This window comes from Somniosus microcephalus, chromosome 23 (genome assembly GCF_052327205.1).
Source record: "Somniosus microcephalus isolate GS21.2 chromosome 23, FLI_Smic_1.0, whole genome shotgun sequence".
NCBI classification, from domain to species: Eukaryota; Metazoa; Chordata; class Chondrichthyes; order Squaliformes; family Somniosidae; genus Somniosus; species Somniosus microcephalus.
This window is the reverse complement of record NC_141009.1, coordinates 1957199-1983036: the sequence shown is the minus strand read 5'-3', so window position 1 is coordinate 1983036 and position 25838 is coordinate 1957199. Positions and strand designations below refer to the sequence as shown.

The 25838-nt window shown below is 54.2% G+C and overlaps 1 protein-coding gene across 1 annotated transcript in view; it reads left to right on the top strand.

Annotated features, from left to right (window-relative positions):
- Nucleotides 1-25838, top strand: part of LOC147101530 (collagen alpha-1(V) chain-like) — a 484676-nt gene that overhangs the window by 145817 nt on the left and 313021 nt on the right. The window contains exons 3-4 of the mRNA XM_085965124.1: nt 20349-20562; nt 22027-22189. Of these exons, the coding sequence (XP_085821250.1) occupies nt 20349-20562; nt 22027-22189 (377 nt within the window). The remainder of the gene's footprint in view (nt 1-20348; nt 20563-22026; nt 22190-25838) is intronic.

Genomic DNA, 25838 nt, shown 5'->3' with positions numbered 1-25838 from the left:
GAGGGAGCTTTACTTTTTATCTAACCCGTGCTGTACCTGCCCTGGGAGTGTTTGATGGGACAGTGTAGAGGGAGCTTTACTCTGTATCTAACCTGTGCTGTACCTGTCCTGGGAGTGTTTGATGGGACAGTGTAGAGGGAGCTTTACTCTGTATCTAACCCTGTGCTGTACCTGCCCTGGGAGTGTTTGATGGGACAGTGTAGAGGGAGCTTTACTCTGTATCTAACCCGTGCTGTACCTGCCCTGGGAGTGTTTAATGGGACACTGTAGAGGGGGCTTTACTCTGTATCTAACCCGTGCTGTACCTGTCCTGGGAGCGTTTGAAGGGACAGTGTAGAGGGAGCTTTACTCTGTATCTAACCCGTGCTGTACCTGCCCTGGGAGTGTTTGATGGGGACAGTGTAGAGGGAGCTTTACTCTGTATCTGACTCGTGCTGTACCTGCCCTGGGAGTGTTTGCTATCTTAGAAAGGAAAGTGTTCTGTTCCTCAGCCCTTCATAGAACATAAAATTCACATTCAACGTTGTTCTACTAAAAATAAACAGTGAGTAACAGATGGAATTCTCAGTCACACTGACTGGGTGTAACGTCAGTCACAGATACCTCATGGGACATCAAACTTGTTATTTCTTCTGTTTGGTTAACATTCCTGAGAGGATTTTGTTTCTCTTGGTCATGTTGAACTGCATTATTGGTAAAGTAAAGTCGGCCAAAGCTGACGGAGACATCTCGCCAAACATAAGTTGTCTGGCTCTGTCTGTGGGATTAAGTAGAGAAACAAAACAAAGGCGAGGACCAGCAGGAGCGACAGTGTCGATACCGCGCACCCCAGACCCTGCCATCCCGAACCCTGCCATCCCGAACCCTGCCATCCCGAACCACGCACCCCAGACCCTGCCACCCCAGACCCTGCCACCCCAGACCCTGCCATCCCGAACCCTGCCATCCCGAACCCTGCCATCCCAAACCACGCACCCCAGACCCTGCCATCCCGAACCCTGCCATCCCAGACCCTGCCATCCCGAACCCTGCCATCCCGAACCCTGCCATCCCGAACCACGCACCCCAGACCCTGCCACCCCAGACCCTGCCATCCCGAACCCTGCCATCCCGAACCACGCACCCCAGACCCTGCCATCCCGAACCACTCATCCCGAACCATTCATCCCAGACCCTGCCATCCCGAACCACTCATCCCGAACCATTCATCCCAGACCCTGCCATCCCGAACCACTCATCCCGAACCATTCATCCCAGACCCTGCCATCCCAGACCCTGCCATCCCGAACCACACACCCCAGACCCTGCCATCCCAGACCCTGCCATCCCGAACCGCGCATCCTGAACTGCTCATCCCGAACCGTTCATCCCGAACCGCTCATCTCGAACTGTTCATCCCGAACCGCTCATCCCAGACCCTGCCATCCCGAACCGCTCAGCCCCTGCCTAGTGGTTGCCAACTCAGGCTGGATGGAGCCCTGGAGGTGCCATGTCATGATCTCCTCCTTCAAACTGCCCCGCGCCCACTCTCCCGCCATTGGTCGCCCAGCGTCTCCATTGTCACGGAGCCCCGCCCCCACTCTCCCGCCATTGGTCGCCCAGCGTCTCCATTGTCACGGAGCCCCGCCCCCACTCTCCCGCCATTGGTCGCCCAGTGTCTCCATTGTCACGGAGCCCCGCCCCTACACTCCAGCCATTGGTCGCCCAGCGTCTCCATTGTCATGGAGCCCCGCCGCTACACTCCAGCCATTGGTTGCCTTGCGTCTCCATTGTCACGGAGCCCCGCCCCCACACTCCAGCCATTGGTCGCCCAGCGTCTCCATTGTCACGGGGCCCCGCCCCCACACTCCCGCCATTGGTCGCCCCTTTGATTTTTCTCCCGGGTGTTGCTGGGAGCTGGTGCCCTGGAGATCGGTCGTCAGTTCCTGGAGACTCCAGACCTTTCCTCGTGGGTTGGCGATCCCGGCCCCTGCCCTCGTGGCACACTGACACTGACCCGTTAGTGTGAGCAGTGACACACTCTCTGCTCACACTCGTTCCTGTTTCCATAGAACTGCCAGCTCACTTACCACCACAGCTTTTAAAAGTGATCGGTATAAGGACCAGAGGGGAGATGAGGAGAATGTTTTTCTGCAGCGAGTTGTTGTGATCTGGAATGCGCTGCCTGAAAGGGCGGTGGAAGCAGATTCAACAGTAACTTTCAAAAGGAATTCGATAAATACTTAGAAAAAATGTGCAGGGCTCTGGGGAAAGGGCAGGGGGAGTGGGACTAATTGGAGAGCTCTTTCAAAGAGCCGGCACAGGCACGATGGGCTGAATGGCCTCCTCCTGTGCTGCACGATCGAGGATGGCCAATAACGGGTCTCCTCGGCCACCATCACTGTACGTGTGGGGGTGGGGAGTGGGATGGTGTCGCGATCGCAAAGAGAGTGAGGGTCCTGGGGAGCTGGTGGACCATATTATATTTGTGGGGCAATTCTGCTCCTCCAGGGCCCTACAAAAGTAACTCGAGGCTCCATCGCTCGTGGAGCTGGCTGGAGTGAGATTGCCACCCGGCCAGATTCCAGGATGTCAGCCGTGGCTCAGTGGACAGCACCCTCGCCTCTGAGTCAGAAGGCTGTGGGTTCAAGTCCCACTCCAGAGACTTGAGCACAAAACCCAGGCTGACACTCCCAGTGCAGTACTGAGGGAGTGCCACACTGTCGGAGGGGCAGTACTGAGGGAGTGCCGCACTGTCGGAGGGGCAGTACTGAGGGAGCGCCGCACTGTCGGAGGGGCGGTACTGAGGGAGTGCCACACTGTCGGAGGGGCAGTACTGAGGGAGTGCCGCATTGTCGGAGGGGCAGTACTGAGGGAGCGCCGCACTGTCGGAGGGGCAGTACTGAGGGAGCGCCGCACTGTCGGAGGGGCGGGTACTGAGGGAGTGCTGCACTGTCAGAGTGGCAGTACTGAGGGAGTGCCGCACTGTCAGAGTGGCAGTACTGAGGGAGCGCCGCACTGTCAGAGGGGCAGTACTGAGGGAGTGCCACACTGTCGGAGGGGCAGTACTGAGGGAGTGCCGCATTGTCGGAGGGGCGGTACTGAGGGAGCGCCGCACTGTCGGAGGGGCAGTACTGAGGGAGCGCCGCACTGTCGGAGGGGCGGGTACTGAGGGAGTGCTGCACTGTCAGAGTGGCAGTACTGAGGGAGTGCCGCACTGTCAGAGTGGCAGTACTGAGGGAGCGCCGCACTGTCAGAGGGGCAGTACTGAGGGAGTGCTGCACTGTCAGAGGGGCAGTACTGAGGGAGTGCTGCACTGTCAGAGTGGCAGTACTGAGGGAGTGCTGCACTGTCAGAGGGGCAGTACTGAGGGAGTGCCACACTGTCGGAGGGGCAGTACTGAGGGAGTGCCGCATTGTCGGAGGGGCGGTACTGAGGGAGCGCCGCACTGTCAGAGTGGCAGTACTGAGGGAGCGCCGCACTGTCGGAGGGGCGGTACTGAGGGAGTGCTGCACTGTCAGAGTGGCAGTACTGAGGGAGTGCCGCACTGTCAGAGGGGCAGTACTGAGGGAGTGCTGCACTGTCAGAGTGGCAGTACTGAGGGAGTGCCGCACTGTCAGAGGGGCAGTACTGAGGGAGTGCTGCACTGTCAGAGTGGCAGTACTGAGGGAGTGCTGCACTGTCGGAGGGGCAGTACTGAGGGAGTGCTGCACTGTCAGAGTGGCAGTACTGAGGGAGTGCCGCACTGTCAGAGGGGCAGTACTGAGGGAGTGCTGCACTGTCAGAGTGGCAGTACTGAGGGAGTGCTGCACTGTCGGAGGGGCAGTACTGAGGGAGTGCCACACTGTCGGAGGGGCAGTACTGAGGGAGTGCCGCATTGTCGGAGGGGCGGTACTGAGGGAGCGCCGCACTGTCAGAGTGGCAGTACTGAGGGAGCGCCGCACTGTCGGAGGGGCGGGTACTGAGGGAGTGCTGCACTGTCAGAGTGGCAGTACTGAGGGAGTGCCGCACTGTCAGAGGGGCAGTACTGAGGGAGTGCTGCACTGTCAGAGTGGCAGTACTGAGGGAGTGCTGCACTGTCGGAGGGGCAGTACTGAGGGAGTGCCGCACTGTCGGAGGGGCAGTACTGAGGGAGTGCCGCACTGTCGGAGGGGCAGTACTGAGGGAGCGCCGCACTGTCAGAGTGGCAGTACTGAGGGAGTGCCGCACTGTCGGAGGGGGCAGTACTGAGGGAGTGCCGCACTGTCGGAGTGGCAGTACTGAGGGAGTGCCGCACTGTCGGAGGGGCAGTACTGAGGGAGCGCCGCACTGTCGGAGGGGCAGTACTGAGGGAGCGCTGCACTGTCGGAGGGGCAGTACTGAGGGAGCGCCGCACTGTCGGAGGGGCAGTACTGAGGGAGTGCCGCACTGTCGGAGGGGCAGTACTGAGGGAGCGCCGCACTGTCGGAGGGGCAGTACTGAGGGAGCGCCGCACTGTCGGAGGGGCAGTACTGAGGGAGCGCCGCACTGTCGGAGGGGCAGTACTGAGGGAGCGCCGCACTGTCGGAGGGGCAGTACTGAGGGAGTGCCGCACTGTCGGAGGGGCAGTACTGAGGGAGCGCTGCACTGTCGGAGGGGCAGTACTGAGGGAGCGCCGCACTGTCGGAGGGGCAGTACTGAGGGAGCGCTGCACTGTCGGAGGGGCAGTACTGAGGGAGTGCTGCACTGTCGGTGGGGTAGTACTGAGGGAGCGCTGCACTGTCGGAGGGGCCGTACTGAGGGAGTGCTGCACTGTCGGAGGGGCAGTACTGAGGGAGTGCTGCACTGTGGGAGGGGCAGTACTGAGGGAGTGCTGCACTGTCACAGGTGCCGTCTTTCAGATGAGATGTTAAACCGAGGCCCCGTCTACTCTCTCAGGTGGACGTAAAAGATCCCATGACACTATTGGATGAAGAGCAGGGGAGTTCTCCCCGGTGTCCTGGGCTAATATTTATCCCTCAACCAGCATCACTAAAACAAATTATCTGGTCATTATCAGATTGCTGTGTGTGGGATCTTGCTGTGTGCAAATTTGCTGCCGCATTTCGTACATTACAACAGTGACCCCACTTCAAAAGTACTTCTTTGGCTGTAAAGCTCTTTGATGCGTCCTGAGGTGGTGAAAGGCGCTATAGAAATGTAAGTGGTGCCAGGGTCAAGGGGTCACGAAGGTCACCGACCCCACTGAGAGGCCGTTACCGTGAGTGAAATTCAGGCCCAGTGTCTTGGCCACAACTGGACAGACCCAAGACCACCGAGGTCGGGGAGGGGTGGGCCAACTTTTATTTGTGGGCTCAGGGAGGATCCATCCTGATTGAATCAGAGCGGAATATTAACCCCCCCAAATCGGTAAAAGCACAGAATGAATTAAAAATAAATACAGGGGGCCAGCATTGTGGTGTTGAGCTCCCAGTGTGGAGTGTGACTCGGAGTGAGCGGATCACCAGTAACGCGCGAGAGCAGCTACAGCCCGGGATTGTCCGGGTGTCCTGTCGCGTTTCCCTGTTTACTGAGGATTGGGTAAGTGGAGGGATTAAGGCCGTGTGGGAAATGGTCCCGTTCTCTCTCTCGTGGTAAAATATCACCTGGCGAGTCCAACCTTCTCAGTCTCCCGCGACCATTCTTGTGACTCTGAGATTCCACCAGTCAGTCCGACTCGCTCTCCCGATTGGCAGTTTGACCTTCAACAGGCACAGGAGAAAGTATCTGCTGCTCTTTAATGGCTAGTCAGTGAAGATTTGGATCGGGTGTGAATTAGACAATCCCTGGGAGGGCCCTCTCCCCTCCCCCACCCCCCCTCCCCTCTCCCCTCCCCTCCGCCTCCCCTCTCCCCTCCCCTCCGCCTCCTCCTCTCTCCTCCCCGCCCCTTCCCCTCCCCTTCCCCCCCTCCCCTCCACCTCCCCTCCCCTCCTCCTCTCTCCTCCCCGCCCCCCCCTCCTCCCCTCCCCCACCTCCCCTCCCCTCCTCCTCTCTCCTCCCCACCCCCCTCCCCTCCCCCCTCCTCCCCTCCCCACCTCCCCTCCCCTCTTCCTCTCTCCTCCCCGCCCCCTCCCCTCCCCCCCCTCCCCTCCCCTCCGCCTCCTCCTCTCTTCTCCCCTCCCCTCCCCCACCTCCCCTCCCCTCTCCCCTCCTCCCCGCCCCCTCTCCCCCAACAAGGGTTCACCTCTCACTTTCTGCTACCTTAATACTCCAGTTTACGTGTCCAACTGGAAACAAGTCTGTGTAGGCGAGGGGCTGGGGGGCTGGGGTTGGGGGTCTGGGGTTGGGGGTCTGGGGTTGGGGTCTGCGGCTGGGGGTCGGGGGTCTGGGTCTGGGGGTCTGGGGTTGGGGTTCTGGGGTTGGGGTTCTGGGGCTGGGGTTGGGGGTCGGGGGTCTGGGTCTGGGGGTCTGGGTCTGGGGGTCGGGGGTCTGCGGTTGGGGTTCTGGGGTTGGGGGTCTGTAGTTGGGGGTCTGGGATCTGTAGTTGGGGGTCTGGGGTTGGGGGTCTGGAGTCTGGGGTTGGGGTTCTGGGGTTGCGGGTTGGGGGTCTGGGGTTGGGGGTCTGGAGTTGGGGGGCTGGGGCTGGGGTTGGGGGTCTGGAGTTGGGGGTCTGGGGTTGGGGGGTTGGGGTTCTGGGGTTGGGGTTGGGGGTCTGGAGTTGGGGGTCTGGGGTTGGGGGGTTGGGGTTCTGGGGTTGGGGTTCTGGGGTTGGGAGTCTGGGGCCTGGGGTTGGGGGTCTGGGGTTGGGGGTCTGGGGGTCGGGGGTCGGGGGTCTGGGGTTGGGGGTCTGGGGCTCCTATCTGGAGGTACAGAATCACAGCTGTAGAAAGTGCGAAACCACAGCGACGGAAAGGGTGAAACTCTTTCTCCATGGGCTAATTTATTGGCCTCCAATTGGTGCTGCCCCACGGTGGCACAGCAGAGTTTGCTCAGCAATGGAGAGATGGCCCAGCACACCACACCTTGGAGAAGCCCATTCCTCGTCTGGAAAGGCTCCATCATACGGGGGAGAGGAGGGGGGGAGAAAATAGCCCACAATTAACAGTTTGAATCGTCACAGTCAAAGGCCTTGGAGAGGGTGCAGAAGAGATTTACTGGAATGGTACCCAGGGATGAGGGACTTCAGTCATAGAAACATAGAAGATAGGAGCAGGAGTAGGCCATTCGGCCTCTCGAGCCTGCTCTGCCATTCAGTGAGATCATGGCTGATCATCCAAACTCAGTACCCTGTCCCTGCCTTCTCCCCATATCCCTTGATCCCTTTAGCCTTAAGAAATATATCCAACTCCTTCTTGAATATATTTAATGAATTGGCCTCAACTGCCTTCTGTGGTAGAGAATTCCACAGGTTCACCACTCTCGGGGTGAAGAAATTCCTCCTCATCTCAGTCCTAAATGGCTTACCCCTTATCCTTAGACTGTGACCCCTGGTTCTGGACTCCCCGACCATCGGGAACATCCTTCCTGCATCTAGTCTGTCCAGGCCTGACAGAATTTTATAGGTTTCGATGAGATCCCCTCTCAATCTTCTAAACTCCAGTGAGTATAAGCCTAATCGACCCAATCTCTCCTCATACGTCATTCCTGCCATCCCAGATATCAGTCTGGTGAATCTTCGCTGAACTCCTTCCATGGCAAGAACATCCTTCCTCAGATAAGGCGACCAAAACTGCACACAATACTCAAGGTGCGGTCTCACCAAGGCCCTGTACAACTGCAGCAAGACATCCTTGTTCCTGTACTCGAACCCTCTTGCTACGAAGGCCAACATACCACTTGCCTTCTTAACCGCCTGCTGCACCTGCATGCTTACCTTCAGCGACTGGTGCACAAGAACACCCAGGTCTCTTTGCACTTCCTCTTCTCCCAATCTATTGCCATTCAAATAATAATCTGCCTTCCTGTTTTTGCCATCAAAGTGGATAACCTCACATTTATCCACATTATAGTGCATTTGCCATGTTTCTGCCCAATCACCCAACCTGTCCAAATCGTACTGGAGTTTCACGACATCCTCCTCACAGCATACCCTCCCACCCAGCTTTGTGTCATCTGCAAATTTGGAGATATTACATCCAATTCCCTCGTCCAGATCATTAATATATATTGTGAATAGCTGGGGTCCTGGGGCCGATCCTTGCGGTACCCCACTAGTCACTGCCTGCCACTCGGAAAACGACCCGTTTATTCCAACTCTTTGCTTTCTATCTGCCAACCAGTTCTCTATCCAAGTCAATACCTTGCCCCCAATCCCATGTGCCTTAATTTTGCACGCTAATCCCTTATGCGGGACCTTATCGAAAGCCTTCTGAAAGTCCAAATACACCACATCCACTGGTTCTCCCTTATCTATTCTACCAGTTACATCCTCAAAAAATTCCAGTAGATTAGTCAAGCATGATTTATCTTTTGTAAATCCATGTTGACTTTGTCCGATCCTGTCACTGCTTTCCAAGTGCTCTGCTATTACATCTTTTATAATGGACTCTAGCATTTTCCCCACTACCGATGTCAGGCTTACCGGTCTATAATTCCCCGCTTTTTCTCTACCACCTTTTTTGAATAGTGGGGTAACATTAGCTACCCTCCAATCCATGGGAACTGTTCCAGAGTCTATCTGATGTGGAGAGACTGGAGAAGCTGGGGTCGTTCTCCTTGGAGCAGAGAAGGTTAAGGGGAGATTTGATAGAGATGTTCAAAATTGTGGAAGGTTTTGATCGAGTAAATAAGGAGAAACTGCTTCCAGTGGCAGGAGGGTCGGGAACCAGAGGACACAGATTGAAGGTAATCGGCAAAAGAACCAGAGGGGAGAGGAGGAGAATGTTTTTCCGCAGTGAGTTGTTGTGATCTGGAACGCGCTGCCTGAAAGGGCGGTGGAAGCAGATTCAATAGTAACTTTCAAAAGGGAATTGGATAAATACTTGAAAAGGAGAAACATTTGCAGGGCTGTGGGGAAAGAGCGGGGGAGTGGGATTAATTGGAGAGCTCGACCAAAGAGCCGGCACAGGCACGATGGGCCGAATGGCCTCCTTCTGTGCTGTGCGATTCTATGAAACGCATTCAGTATAAGGGCTGAGAGCTCAGCAGGAGGGAACTCTCCCCCGCAACCCCCCACACACCACACTTCCCCCCCCGCCCCCCACCCCACTAAAATGACCGAGAGCCGTGTCCACGTCAGCAGAGAATACGGAGGAAGTACGGCGGTGGGGCTTGGCACGGGGCCCAGTGCAATGAGCGGTCTGAGCGATGAGCAGTTGTACTGAACTAAACATGTCCAAAGTGCCGCAGCCAGCAGATAATGAGCAACAGGCAACATTCCAGAGCATTCATGAAATAATTAAGAAAGAAAATGGCTCTGAGCTCGGGTAATGAGGAAGAGGCCTGGAGGCTTTGGGACAGGAAGTGACTAATCTGCTGCTATGGTTGCTGCATTTTATGGGGCGGTTGCCATGGTGACCGGCCTAGTAGCCTCTGAGAGACCTGGACTGGAAGCTAAAGGGGAATCAGAAACCTGCCTTTAATTTGCTGCAGATCTGCATCTAGGTGAAAGTTAGGTTGGTGGGAAAGCTGCCATTCACAGGACCGAATGTGGGGGGATTTGCCAAGTATTTTAGCTCCAAAGTGGCCTCACAATCTCCTTGGAATTCTCCCTGACTGACGGCTTCTCTTTGCACCATCCATTATCAAATTATGTTTTTATTAAGTGGATTTTGGCACACGGGTTGACTTGCCTATGGTTGGTGCTCCACTTGAACTCATCTCTTGCTTCCTGACGATAACGTGCATCTGCTCCCTCAGTAATGCCCCTCTGACAGTGCGGCGCTCCCTCAGGACTGCCCCTCCGACAGTGCGGCGCTCCCTCAGTACTGCCCCTCCGACAATGCATTGCTCCCTCAGTACTGCCTCTCCGACAGTGCGGCGCTCCCTCAGTACTGCCCCTCCGACAGTGCGGCGCTCCCTCAGTACTGCCCCTCCGACAGTGCGGCGCTCCCTCAGTACTGCCCCTCCGACAGTGCGGCGCTCCCTCGGGACTGCTCCTCCGACAGTGCAGTGCTCCCTCAGTACTGCCCCTGCGACAGTGCAGCGCTCCCTCAGCACTGCCCCTCCGACAGTGCGGCGCTCCCTCAGTACTGCTCCTCTGACAGTGCGGCGCTCCCTCAGTACTGCCCCTCCGACAGTGCGGTGCTCCCTCAGTACCGCCCCTCCGACAGTGCAACGCTCCCTCAGTACCGCCCCTCCGACAGTACTGCCCCTCTGACAGTGCGGCACTCCCTCAGTACTGCCCCTCCGACAGTACAGCACTCCCTCAGTACTGCTCCTCTGACAGTGCGGCGCTCCCTCAGTACTGCCCCTCCGACAGTACAGCACTCCCTCAGTACTGCTCCTCTGACACTGCGGCGCTCCCTCAGTACTGCCCCTCCGACAGTGCGGTGCTCCCTCAGTACCGCCCCTCCGACAGTGCAACGCTCCCTCAGTACCGCCCCTCCGACAGTGCGGCGCTCCCTCAGTACAGCCCCTCCGACAGTGCGGCGCTCCCTCAGTACTGCCCACTGAGCCGCGGTTTACACCTTTCCCGAAACACCTAAAGCCAATTCGCTAGCTGTGAGATGCCAGGCGGCGGTTGTGGATCAGAAGCGGGGAATGTATCGTCACTCAGCCCTTTCTGATGGGACAGGGCCTGGGAGATGTCTGTTGAACACTTGGCTGGGGATGGGCAAGATCTGATCTCAAGATTGAGACAAAACAGGAGGCCTTGGTGGAATGCCAGGTACGCATACTTTCCACCAGGAAAGAGTCGGATGTGAATCCCTCAGTTCCAAACAGGCTGTGTGCAGCCAGCTACACGCCCTGCTCTGTCTGAGTCACAGCCCGTGCCCCCCAGCCTCTCCATCCCACCGTTACTGAAATGTGTAACTGTTTCTGAATGTGTAACAAACCCCCGTCCTCCAGCACCCCAACTCCCCACTCCTGCTGCCGTACAGCATCTTGCAATTGGTTTTTGTGCAAAGGAATTGCGCAGTCCCTCAACAGTGCAGTGAATCATGTGTCTCCAGTCCAGAGGTGTGCCGTGCTCCAAATCTCAACACCATGGAATCCAGCCAGAGGCTCTTAATCGCCTGGATTACAGAGCTCAGCTCCAGGGCCATTTCTAGTGCCAATTCTTTAATAGGTAAACAGTGCTTCTCAAGTCTTTTTTTTTCTCTTCCACTTTGAAAACACGTCACAGCATCAAACACCCCCAGGGCAGGTACAGCATGGGTTAGATACAGAGTAAAGCTCCCTCTACACTGTCCCATCAAACACCCCCAGGGCAGGTACAGCACGGGTTAGATACAGAGTAAAGCTCCCTCTACACTGTCCCATCAAACACTCCCAGGGCAGGTACAGCATGGGTTAGATACAGAGTAAAGCTCCCTCTACACTGTCCCATCAAACACTCCCAGGGCAGGTACAGCACGGGTTAGATACAGAGTAAAGCTCCCTCTACACTGTCCCATCAAACACTCCCAGGGCAGGTGCAGCACGGGTTAGATACAGAGTAAAGCTCCCTCTACACTGTCCCATCAAACACTCCCAGGGCAGGTACAGCACGGGTTAGATACAGAGTAAAGCAGAGTAAAGGGAGGAGGTCCTACAAGCTGAATTTAGGGAGTTAGGAGCTAAATTGAAAAGTAGGACCTCAAAGGTAGTAATCTCTGGATTGCTACCAGTGCCACGAGCTAATAAGTTTAGAGAGAGTAAGATAGATAAGCTAAATACGTGGCTTGAGCAGTGGTGCAAGGGAGAGGGATTTAAATTCTTGAGGCATTGGAACCAGTTCTTGGGGAGGAGTGACCTGTACCAAGGGGACGGTCTACACCTGAACTGTGAGGGAGCCGATGTCCTCGGGGTAATATTTTCTAGGGCGGTTCGGGAGGATTTAAACTAATTTGGCAGGGGGATGGGAACCTAGGTAGTGGAAAAGAGGGAAGTCATATGAAGTCAGAAATAGATGGTAGAAAGGTGAGAAGCAATAAGCAAAGGAGAGAAACACAAAGGGCCAAACTAATTCAAAATGAGAGTGTGAAAAAAGCAAGCCTGAAGGCTTTGTATCTTAATGCTAGAAGCATTAGGAACAAGGTGGATGAATTAGTTGTGGAAATAGAGGTAAACAAGTATGATTTGATTGGGATTACAGAAACGTGGCTGCAGGGTGGGCAAGGCTGGGAACTTAACATCCAGGGATATACAATATTTAGGAAGGATCGGCAAAAAGGTAGGGGAGGTGGGGTAGCATTGCTGGTAAAGGAGGGGATTAATGCAATGGAAAGGAAGGATATTAACTCGGATGAAACGGAATCTGTATGGGTAGAAATGAGAAATAGCAAGGGGAGGAAAACGTTAGTGGGTGTGATATATAGGCCTCCAAATAGTAATATGGAGGTGAGGGAAGGCATAAAAAGGGAAATTAGAGAAGCGTGCGATAAGAGCACAGCTGTCATCATGGGTGACTTTAATTTACATATTGATTGGACTACCCAAATTAGTAAAAATTCTGAGGAGGAGGAATTCCTGGAATGTTTTCGGGACGGTTATCTGGACCAATATGTCGAGGAGCCGACTCGAGATCAGGCCATTTTAGACTGGGTATTGTGCAATGAGAAGGGACTTATCAGCAATCTTCTTGTACGAGGCCCCTTGGGTCAGAGCGATCATAATATGATCGAGCTCTCAGTCGAGATGGAGAGTGAGGAAATTGAATCAGAGACTAAGGTCCAGAACTTAAATAAAGGGAATTACGAGGGTATGAGACGGGAATTGGGTAAGATTGATTGGGTGGTGTTTCTGGGGGGATTGACAGTGGATAGACAATGGCAAGCATTCAAAGATAGAATGGAAGAATTCCAGAACATGTTTATACCGGTTTGGCATAAAAATAAACCTAAAAAGGTGACTCAACCGTGGATAACGAGGGAAATTAGGGACAGCATAAAATTAAAAAAAAAGGGCATATCAACTGGCAAAAAAAAGCACCAGACCGGAAGATTGGGGGCAGTACAGGATACAGCAAAAGAGGACAAAGGGATTAATCAGGAAGGGGAAAATAGAATACGAAAGTAAACTTGCAGCAAACATAAAGACAGACTGCAAAAGCTTTTATCGGTATATCAGGAGGAAAAGACTGGTAAAATCCCAAGTCGGTCCCTTGCAGTCCGATTCGGGAGAATATATAATGGAGAATAAGGAAATGGCAGACCAATTAAACTCATACTTTGGTTCTGTATTCACAAAGGAGGACACAAATAACCTCCCAGGAATATCGGCAAACATAGGGACTAATGAGAGGGAGGAGCTGACAGAAATGAGTATCTCTAGGGATATGGTGTTGGGTAAGTTGAGGGGACTGAAGGCCGACAAATCCCCGGGGCCTGATAAACTACATCCTAGGGTACTTAAGGAGGTGGCCCTGGAGATAGCAGATGCTCTAAGGATCATCTTACGGAACTCCATTGACTCGGGAACAGTACCCGTGGATTGGAGGGTAGCTAATGTTACCCCAATATTTAAAAAGGGGGGTAGAGAGAAAGCAGGGAATTATAGACCAGTAAGCCTTACATCGGTTGTGGGCAAAATGCTAGAGTCCATTATTAAGGATAAAATAGCGGAGCACTTGACAAATGGGGAAAGGATCGGACAGAGTCAACATGGATTTACAAAGGGTAAATCGTGTTTGACTAATCTGCTGGAATTTTTTGAGGAAGTAACTGGTAAAATAGATGGGGGAGAGCCAGTGGATGTGGTGTACCTTGACTTCCAGAAAGCCTTCGATAAGGTTCCACACAAAAGATTATCATGCAAAATTAAGGCTCATGGGATTGGGGGCAAAGTATTAACGTGGATAGAGAACTGGCTGGCGGATAGAAAACAGAGAGTTGGAATAAACGGCTCGTTTTCGGAGTGGCAGGCAGTGACCAGCGGGGTGCCGCAAGGATCTGTCCTGGGACCCCAGCTGTTCACAATATATATAAATGATCTGGATCAGGGAATTGGATGCAATATTTCCAAATTCGCTGACGACACTAAACTAGGAGGAGGGGTGGGCTCTGATGAGGATGTCAGGAGGCTACAGTGCGATTTGGACAGGTTGGGGGAATGGGCGGATACGTGGCAGATGCACTATAATGTGGATAAATGCGAGGTTATCCACTTTGGGGGTAAAAACAGGAGGGTGGATTATTATCTAAATGGCAATAGATTGGGAGATGGGGAAGTGCAGAGGGACCTGGGTGTTCTTGTGCACCAGTCACTGAAGGAGAGCATGCAGGTGCAACAGGCGATTAAGAAGGCAAATGGTATGTTGGCCTTCATATCAAGGGGGTTCGAGTATAGGAATAGGGATACCTTACTACAGCTGTACAAGGTGCTGGTGAGACCGCATCTGGAGTATTGTGTACAGTTTTGGTCGCCCCATCTGCGGAAGGATGTTCTTGCCATGGAAAGAGTGCAACGGCGATTCACCAGGCTGATACCTGGAATGGCGGGAATGACCTACGAAGAGAGATTAAATAGTTTGGGCTTGTACTCACTGGAGTTTAGAAGATTGAGAGGGGATCTCATCGAAACATATAAAATTATGGCAGGCCTGGACAGGCTGAATTCAGAGAGAATGTTTCCAATGGCCGGGGAGCACAGAACCAGGGGCCACAGTCTAAAAATAGCGGGCAAATCATTTAAAACAGAGATGAGGAAGAATTTCTTCACTCAAAGAGTGGTGAGCCTGTGGAATTCCCTTCCACAGAGGGCTGTGAAGGCTAATTCAATAAATATTTTCAAGAGAGAATTGGATATATTTCTGAAGGCTAAGGGGATTAAGGGTTACGGAGAAAAGGCGGGGACGGGGTACTGAACTGGTAAGATCAGCTATGATCTCAGACGAAGATCAGCCATGATCTCATTGAATGGCGGAGCAGGCTCGAAGGGCCGAATGGCCTACTCCTGTTCCTATCTCTATGTTTTCTATGTTTTCTACACTGTCCCATCAAACACTCCCAGGGCAGGTACAGCATGGGTTAGATACAGAGTAAAGCTCCCTCTACACTGTCCCATCAAACACTCCCAGGGCAGGTGCAGCATGGGTTAGATACAGAGTAAAGCTCCCTCTACACTGTCCCATCAAACACTCCCAGGACAGGTGCAGCACGGGTTAGATACAGAGTAAAGCTCCCTCTACACTGTCCCATCAAACACCCCCAGGGCAGGTACAGCACGGGTTAGATACAGAGTAAAGCTCCCTCTACACTGTCCCATCAAACACTCCCAGGGCAGGTACAGCACGGGTTAGATACAGAGTAAAGCACCCTCTACACTGTCCCATCAAACACTCCCAGGACAGGTACAGCACGGGTTAGATACAGAGTAAAGCTCCCTCTACACTGTCCCATCAAACACCCCCAGGGCAGGTACAGCACGGGTTAGATGCAGAGTAAAGCTCCCTCTACACTGTCCCATCAAACACTCCCAGGACAGGTACAGCACGGGTTAGATGCAGAGTAAAGCTCCCTCTACACTGTCCCATCAAACACCCCCAGGGCAGGTGCAGCACAGGTTAGATACAGAGCAAAGCTCCCCCTACACTGTCCCATCAAACACTCCCAGGGCAGGTACAGCACGGGTTAGATGCAGAGTAAAGCTCCCTCTACACTGTCCCATCAAACACCCCCAGGGCAGGTGCAGCACGGGTTAGATACAGAGTAAAGCTCCCTCTACTCTGTCCCCATCAAACACTCCCAGGGCCGGTACAGCACGGGTTAGATACAGAGTAAAGCTCCTTCTACACTGTCCCATCAAACACTCCCACGGCAGGTACAGCACGGGTTAGATACAGAGTAAAGCTCCCTCTACACTGTCCCATCAAACACCCCCAGGGCAGCTCCAGCACGGGTTAGATACAGAGTAAAGCTCCCTCTACACTGTCCCATCAAACACCCCCAGGGCAGCTCCAGCACGGGTTAGATACAGAGTAAAGCTCCCTCTACACTGTCCCATCAAACACTCCCAGGGCAGGTACAGCACGGATTAGATACAGAGTAAAGCTCCCTCTACACTGTCCCATCAAACACTCCCAGGGCAGGTACAGCACGGGTTAGATACAGAGTAAAGCACCCTCTACACTGTCCCATCAAACACTCCCAGGACAGGTACAGCACGGGTTAGATACAGAGTAAAGCTCCCTCTACACTGTCCCATCAAACACCCCCAGGGCAGGTACAGCACGGGTTAGATGCAGAGTAAAGCTCCCTCTACACTGTCCCATCAAACACTCCCAGGACAGGTACAGCACGGGTTAGATGCAGAGTAAAGCTCCCTCTACACTGTCCCATCAAACACCCCCAGGGCAGGTGCAGCACAGGTTAGATACAGAGCAAAGCTCCCCCTACACTGTCCCATCAAACACTCCCAGGGCAGGTACAGCACGGGTTAGATGCAGAGTAAAGCTCCCTCTACACTGTCCCATCAAACACCCCCAGGGCAGGTGCAGCACGGGTTAGATACAGAGTAAAGCTCCCTCTACTCTGTCCCCATCAAACACTCCCAGGGCCGGTACAGCACGGGTTAGATACAGAGTAAAGCTCCCTCTACACTGTCCCATCAAACACTCCCAGGGCAGGTACAGCACAGGTTAGATACAGAGTAAAGCTCCCTCTACACTGTCCCATCAAACACCCCCAGGGCAGGTGCAGCACGGGTTAGATACAGAGTAAAGCTCCCTCTACTCTGTCCCCATCAAACACTCCCAGGGCCGGTCCAGCACGGGTTAGATACAGAGTAAAGCTCCCTCTACACTGTCCCATCAAACACTCCCAGGGCAGGTACAGCATGGGTTAGATACAGAGTAAAGCTCCCTCTACACTGTCCCATCAAACACTCCCAGGGCAGGTACAGCACAGGTTAGATACAGAGTAAAGCTCCCTCTACACTGTCCCATCAAACACTCCCAGGGCAGGTACAGCACGGGTTAGATACAGAGTAAAGCTCCCTCTACACTGTCCCATCAAACACTCCCAGGGCAGGTACAGCACGGGTTAGATACAGAGTAAAGCTCCCTCTACACTGTCCCATCAAACACTCCCAGGGCAGGTTCAGCACGGGTTAGATACAGAGTAAAGCTCCCTCTACACTGTCCCATCAAACACTCCCAGGGCAGGTACAGCACGGGTTAGATACAGAGTAAAGCTCCCTCTACACTGTCCCATCAAACACTCCCAGGGCAGGTACAGCACGGGTTAGATACAGAGTAAAGCTCCCTCTACACTGTCCCCATCAAACACTCCCAGGGCAGGTACAGCACGGGTTAGATACAGAGTAAAGCTCCCTCTACACTGTCCCGTCAAACACTCCCAGGGCAGGTACAGCATGGGTTAGATACAGAGTAAAGCTCCCTCTACACTGTCCCATCAAACACTCCCAGGGCAGGTACAGCACGGGTTAGATACAGAGTAAAGCTCTCTCTACACTGTCCCATCAAACACTCCCAGGGCAGGTACAGCACGGGTTAGATACAGAGTAAAGCTCCCTCTACACTGTCCCATCAAACACTCCCAGGACAGGTACAGCACGGGTTAGATACAGAGTAAAGCTCCCTCTACACTGTCCCATCAAACACTCCCAGGGCAGGTACAGCACGGGTTAGATACAGAGTAAAGCTCCCTCTACACTGTCCCATCAAACACTCCCAGGGCAGGTACAGCACGGGTTAGATACAGAGTAAAGCTCCCTCTACACTGTCCCATCAAACACTCCCAGGGCTGGTACAGCACGGGTTAGATACAGAGTAAAGCTCCCTCTACACTGTCCCCATCAAACACTCCCAGGGCAGGTACAGCACAGGTTAGATACAGAGTAAAGCTCCCTCTACACTGTCCCATCAAACACTCCCAGGGCAGGTACAGCATGGGTTAGATACAGAGTAAAGCTCCCTCTACACTGTCCCATCAAACACTCCCAGGGCAGGTACAGCACAGGTTAGATACAGAGTAAAGCTCCCTCTACACTGTCCCATCAAACACCCCCAGGGCAGGTGCAGCACGGGTTAGATACAGAGTAAAGCTCCCTCTACTCTGTCCCCATCAAACACTCCCAGGGCCGGTACAGCACGGGTTAGATACAGAGTAAAGCTCCCTCTACACTGTCCCATCAAACACTCCCAGGGCAGGTACAGCATGGGTTAGATACAGAGTAAAGCTCCCTCTACACTGTCCCATCAAACACTCCCAGGGCAGGTACAGCACAGGTTAGATACAGAGTAAAGCTCCCTCTACACTGTCCCATCAAACACTCCCAGGGCAGGTACAGCACGGGTTAGATACAGAGTAAAGCTCCCTCTACACTATCCCATCAAACACTCCCAGGGCAGGTACAGCACGGGTTAGATACAGAGTAAAGCTCCCTCTACACTGTCCCATCAAACACTCCCAGGGCAGGTTCAGCACGGGTTAGATACAGAGTAAAGCTCCCTCTACACTGTCCCATCAAACACTCCCAGGGCAGGTACAGCACGGGTTAGATACAGAGTAAAGCTCCCTCTACACTGTCCCCATCAAACACTCCCTGGGCAGGTACAGCACGGGTTAGATACAGAGTAAAGCTCCCTCTACACTGTCCCGTCAAACACTCCCAGGGCAGGTACAGCATGGGTTAGATACAGAGTAAAGCTCCCTCTGCACTGTCCCATCAAACACTCCCAGGGCAGGTACAGCACGGGTTAGATACAGAGTAAAGCTCTCTCTACACTGTCCCATCAAACACTCCCAGGGCAGGTACAGCACGGGTTAGATACAGAGTAAAGCTCCCTCTGCACTGTCCCATCAAACACACCCAGGACAGGTACAGCACGGGTTAGATACAGAGTAAAGCTCCCTCTACACTGTCCCATCAAACACTCCCAGGGCAGGTACAGCACGGGTTAGATACAGAGTAAAGCTCCCTCTACACTGTCCCATCAAACACTCCCAGGGCAGGTACAGCACGGGTTAGATACAGAGTAAAGCTCCCTCTACACTGTCCCATCAAACACTCCCAGGGCTGGTACAGCACGGGTTAGATACAGAGTAAAGCTCCCTCTACACTGTCCGCATCAAACACTCCCAGGGCAGGTACAGCACAGGTTAGATACAGAGTAAAGCTCCCTCTACACTGTCCCATCAAACACTCCCAGGGCAGGTACAGCACGGGTTAGATACAGAGTAAAGCTCCCTCTACACTGTCCCCATCAAACACTCCCAGGGCAGGTACAGCACGGGTTAGATACAGAGTAAAGCTCCCTCTACACTGTCCCATCAAACACTCCCAGGGCAGGTACAGCACGGGTTAGATACAGAGTAAAGCTCCCTCTACACTGTCCCATCAAACACTCCCAGGGCTGGTACAGCACGGGTTAGATACAGAGTAAAGCTCCCTCTACACTGTCCCCATCAAACACTCCCAGGGCAGGTACAGCACAGGTTAGATACAGAGTAAAGCTCCCTCTACACTGTCCCATCAAACACTCCCAGGGCAGGTACAGCATGGGTTAGATACAGAGTAAAGCTCCCTCTACACTGTCCCATCAAACACTCCCAGGGCAGGTACAGCACGGGTTAGATACAGAGTAAAGCTCCCTCTACACTGTCCCATCAAACACTCCCAGGGCTGGTACAGCACGGGTTAGATACAGAGTAAAGCTCCCTCTACACTGTCCCCATCAAACACTCCCAGGGCAGGTACAGCACAGGTTAGATACAGTGTAAAGCTCCCTCTACACTGTCCCATCAAACACTCCCAGGGCAGGTACAGCACGGGTTAGATACAGAGTAAAGCTCCCTCTACACTGTCCCCATCAAACACTCCCAGGGCAGGTACAGCACGGGTTAGATACAGAGTAAAGCTCCCTCTACACTGTCCCATCAAACACTCCCAGGGCAGGCACAGCACGGGTTAGATACAGAGTAAAGCTCCCTCTACACTGTCCCATCAAACACTCCCAGGGCTGGTACAGCACGGGTTAGATACAGAGTAAAGCTCCCTCTACACTGTCCCCATCAAACACTCCCAGGGCAGGTACAGCACAGGTTAGATACAGAGTAAAGCTCCCTCTACACTTTCCCATCAAACACTCCCAGGGCAGGTACAGCATGGGTTAGATACAGAGTAAAGCTCCCTCTACACTGTCCCATCAAACACTCCCAGGGCAGGTACAGCACGGGTTAGATACAGAGTAAAGCTCCCTCTACACTGTCTTGTCCAACACTCCCAGGGTGTTAGTGTAAGTTGTACTGCGAGTGAGCCTGTCTGTGTGAGACATCAGCTGACATTCTTCATCAACGACTTACTGTCTGGCCTTCCGTTTTTTCCAGATTCACCATTCCCGGAGGATTTCTCCATCTTGATGACGGTTCGAGCTGAGAAAGGGAAGGGAGCTTTCCTGCTGTCCCTCTACAATGAGCAGGGAATCCAACAGCTGGGCATCGAGCTCGCTCGCAGCCCCATATTCCTCTATGAAGACCAGACAGGGAAGCCCAGCCCGGAGGAATATCCCGTCTTCAATGGAGTCAACCTATCTGATGGGAAGTACGTATCCCGTGCACCCTGCTCCCTGGCTGTACCTGAACCCGCTCAGTCCCCGGGACACCCCTGGGGGAGCGACGATTAAGGGAACAGACATTCCGAGAGCTTAACTGATTTCTAACCTTATTGCGGCGCGGCTTTGAATCGATCACATGTACTTGCATTGAGGCCCCGTCTGTGCCCAGTCTGGGCCTCGTCTGTGCTCAGTCTGGGCCCCGTCTGTGCTCAGTCTGGGCCCCGTCTGTGCCCAGTCTGGGCCTCATCTGTGCTCAGTCTGGGCCTCGTCTGTGCTCAGTCTGGGCCCCGTCTGTGCCCAGTCTGGGCCTCATCTGTGCTCAGTATGGGCCTCGTCTGTGCCCAGTCTGGGCCTCGTCTGTGCTCAGTCTGGGCCCCGTCTGTGCCCAGTCTGGGCCTCATCTGTGCTCAGTCTGGGCCCCGTCTGTGCCCAGTCTGGGCCTCGTCTGTGCTCAGTCTGGGCCCCATCTGTGCCTGTAGTCAGTCTGTGCCCCGTCTGTGCTCAGTCTGGGCCCCGTCTGTGCTCAGTCTGGGCCCCGTCTGTGCTCAGTCTGGGCCTCGTCTGTGCCCAGTCTGGGCCCCGTCTGTGCTCAGTCTGGGCCCCATCTGTGCCTGTAGTCAGTCTGTGCCCCGTCTGTGCTCAGTCTGTGCCCCGTCTGTGCTCAGTCTGTGCCCAGTCTGGGCCTCATCTGTGCTCAGTCTGGGCCTCGTCTGTGCCTCATCTGTGCTCAGTCTGGGCCTCGTCTGTGCCCAGTCTGGGCCTCGTCTGTGCTCAGTCTGGGCCCCATCTGTGCCTGTAGTCAGTCTGTGCCCCATCTGTGCTCAGTCTGTGCCCCGTCTGTGCTCAGTCTGGGCCCCATCTGTGCTCAGTCTGTGCCCCGTCTGTGCTCAGTCTGTGTCCTGTCTGTGCTCAGTCTGTGCCCTGTCTGTGCCTGTAGTCAGTCTGTGCCCCATCTGTGCTCAGTCTGGGACCCGTCTGTGCTCAGTCTGTGCCCAGTCTGTGCTCAGTCTGTGTCCTGTCTGTGCTCAGTCTGTGCCCTGTCTGTGCCCTGTCTGTGCTCAGTCTGTGTCCTGTCTGTGCTCGGTCTGTGCCCAGTCTGTGCCCTGTCTGTGCTCAGTCTGTGCCCCGTCTGTGCTCAGTTGGTGCCAAGTCTGGTCTCCCCGGGTTGACACGCGGCGACCAAACGGCCTCTCCTTGGTCCCGAAGTTTTTGCTGGGTAATTGAGGTGAAGAAACACTCCCACTCGAACCCACGACGTTCTGACTCAGAGGCGAGAGCGCTGCCCACTGATCCACCACCCACTCTTGGTCTCACCTGGTCTGTGGACCTCTTTGGGGCAGAGATGCCCATTAGCGGGTTCTTCATTGTTGAGGAATGAATTTGGTTCCAATTGTAATCCCACTCCCTCTATCTCTCCCTCTCCCTCTCTCTCTATCTCTGTGATTTGGCAGATGGCATCGGATTGCAATCAGTGTTCACAAGAAAACAGTCAGCATGATCTTGGATTGCAAAAAGAAATTCAACAAAGTGCTAAACAGGAGCAAACGGCCGGAGATTGACACAAACGGCATTGTGGTGTTCGGAACAAGGATACTGGACGAAGACATCTTTGAGGTACGTGCAGTCTCTTCACTTCATAGACACGAATGTATTCTCACTGACCCCCCGACACTCCCAGACCCCCCGACCTCCCCACAACCCCTGACACCCGACCCCCCGACCCCCCCCCTACAACCCCTGGCCCCCGACCCCCCCCCCCACACCCCCCGACCCCCCCACAACCCATGACCCCGACCCTCCCACACACCCCGACCCCCCCACAACCCATGACCCCCGACCCTCCCACACACCCCGACCCCCCCCACACCACCTGGCCCCCCACAACCCCTGACACCCGACCCCCCCACACCCCTGACCCCCCCCACACCCCCGACCCCCCCCCCCCCACAACCCCTGGCCCCCGACCACCCCCACACCCCCGACCCCCCCACAACCCATGACCCCCGACCCTCCCACACACCCCGACCCCCCCATGACCCCCGACCCTCCCACACCCCGACCCCCCCACACCACCTGACCCCCGACCCCCCACACCACCTGACCCCCCACACCCTCTGACCCCCCACACCCTCTGACCCCCCCCGACCCCTCCACACCCTCTGACCCCCCCAACACCCTCTGGCCCTCCCACACCCTCTGACCCCCCCACACCCCGACCCCCCACACACCACTCCTCCGAATGGCCTCCTTCTGTGCCGTACCATCCTATGATTCGATGTGTTGTTAATCGCCGAGTGCTTTTGGAGATGCTGATCCAGGAATCTTGGCATTTAATTGTTTAATTAAACATATTTCTGCATTGACGTTTGAAGTATTTTGGTCTCAATCCAGTTGGACAAACCTCGGGTAAAGGAAGTAAAGGCCGGTTCGGTCAGATACTGGTCAGTGTCTGGTCAGTGACTGGTCAGTGTCTGGTCAGTGTCTGGTCAGTGTCCGGTCAGTGCCTGGTCAGTGCCTGGTCAGTGTCCGGTCAGTGTCCGGTCAGTGCCCGGTCAGTGCCCGGTCAGTGTCCGGTCAGTGCCCGGTCAGTGCCCGGTCAGTGCCCGGTCAGTGTCCGGTCAGTGCCCGGTCAGTGCCCGGTCAGTGTCCGGTCAGTGTCCGGTCAGTGCCCGGTCAGTGCCCGGTCAGTGTCCGGTCAGTGTCCGGTCAGTGCCCGGTCAGTGTCCGGTCAGTGTCCGGTCAGTGTCCGGTCAGTGTCCGGTCAGTGTCCGGTCAGTGTCCGGTCAGTGCCCGGTCAGTGCCCGGTCAGTGTCTGGTCAGTGCCTGGTCAGTGTCCGGTCAGTGTCCGGTCAGTGTCCGGTCAGTGCCCGGTCAGTGTCCGGTCAGTGTCCGGTCAGTGCCTGGTCAGTGTCCGGTCAGTGCCTCGTCAGTGTCTGGTCAGTGCCCGGTCAGTGTCTGGTCAGTGTCTAGTCAGTGCCCGGTCACTGTCCGGTCAGTGTCCACCCGTCAGGGCAGCGCGACAATTGGCCTCTGTCATGGCAGATGCAGGAGCTGGAAAAGTGCTGCCTTGGTGCCGTAGGGCGGGTTTCTCTCGGGCACACTGGGGGCAGAGATTAACCTTCCTCTAACTGCCGTACCAGGCCTGACTCGCACTCTGCTTCTTCCCCCACATCTCATCCATCACCAAGACTAATAAATCCAACAGGGAATTCAGGAGAAACTCCTTTACCCAGAGAGTGGGGAGAATGTGGAACTCGCTACCACAGGGAGTGGTTGAGGCGAATAGAAGAGATACATTTACGGGGAAGCTGGATAAACACACGAGGGAGAGAGGAATCGAAGGATATGTTGAGAGGCTGAGATGAAGAGGGGCGGGAGGAGGCTCGAGTGGAGCATAAACACCGGCACGGACCCGTTGGGCTGAATGGCCTGTTTCTGTGCTGTACACTCGATGTGATTCTATAAGACCTTGTTCTTTCACCTCTTTCTTCAGTAAGTTTTTTTATTCAGTCTCGGGATGTGGGCGTCACTGGTAAGGACGGCATTTATTGTCCGTCCCTAGTTGCCCTGGAGAAGGTGGTGGTGAGCCTCCTTCTTCAACCGCCGCAGTCCGTGTGGTGAAGGGAGGGAGTTCCGGGATTTCGATGCAGCGACGATGAAGGAACGGCCGATATATTTCCAAGTCGGGTTTGTATGATTGACTAAGTATGTGGGAGGGGAACATGAGAGGCTGACTGGAGTTTCCTGAGTCAGTGCCACGTACTTGGTGCAGCGATCTGATCCCGTGTCATTAACGGGGGCTTTGATGTTCTAATGAAGGATGATTAAGACCCATTGCTGGTGATCACTGCAATGACCCACACGTGCTGCTCAGATGCTGGAGCTGTGGATAATTACCGCACGGTGAAACTAAAATTGAAACTGAAGAGTTTGCTAAAGGCTTTGAAGGAAGCCGGGGCCCAGATGTTAGCCAAAGCTTGCATTCTCTCGCACAGTTTAACAAGTCTGTCGCCGACTGCCTCACCCAGTGAGGTAACTGAAATCTGGAATTCACTTTGCGTTTCATTCAGTCTAACAAAGAAAGTCTTGGATTTATGAAGCACCTCCCACAACCTCAGGACGTCCCAAAGGAATGACAGCAATGAAGAATTTCTAAAGTGCACTCATTGTCGTAATGTGGGAAACACAGCAGCCAATTTGCGCACAGCAAGCTCCCACAAACAGCAATGTGATAACGAACAGCTAATCTGTTTTAGTGATGTTGTTTGAGGGATAAATATTGGCCCCAGGACACATAAGAACATAAGAATTAGGAGCAGGAGTCGGCCATTCGGCCCCTCGCGCCTGCTCCGCCATTCAATAAGATCATGGCTGATCTTCTACCTCATCACCACTTTCCTGCACTATCCCCATATCCTTAATATTCAAAAAACTATCGATCTCTGCCTTGAATATACTCAATGACTGAGCCTCCACAGCCTCTGGGGTAGAGAATTCCAAAGATTCACCACCCTCTGAGTGAAGAAATTCCTCCTCATCTCAGTCCTAAATGGCCGACCCCTTATTCTGAGACTGTGACCCCTGGTTCGAGACTCCCCAGCCAGGGGAAACATCCTCCCTGCATCGACCCTGTCGAGCCCTGTAAGAATTTTGTACGTTTCAATGAGATCGCCTCTCATTCTTCTAAACTCGAGAGAATATAGGCCGAGTCTACTCAATCTCTCCTCATAGGACAATCCCCCCATCCCAGGAATCAGTCTGGTGAACCTTTGTTGCACTCCCTCTATGGTAAGTATATCCTTCCTGAGGTAAGGAGACCAAAACTGTACACAATACTCCAGGTGTGGTCTCACCAGGGCCCTATATAATTACAGTAAGACGTCTTTACTCTTATACTCAAATCCTCTTGTAATAAAGGCCAACATACCATTTGCTTTCCTAATTGCTTGCTGTACCTGCATGTTAACTTTCAGTGATTCGTGTACAAGGACACCCAGGTCCCGCTGAACACCAACATTTCCCAATCTCTCACCATTTAAAAAAGACTGCTTTTCTATTTCTCCTACCAAAGTGGATAACATCACATTTCTCCACATTATATTCAATTCGCCATGTTCTTGCCCACTCACTTAGCCTGTCTATATCCCTTTGTAGACACCGGGGAGAACTCCCCATCTCTTCTTCAAATCGTGCCATGGGATCTTTTACACCCACCTGAGAGAGGCCTTGGTTTAATGTCTCATCTGAAAGATGGCCCCTCCGA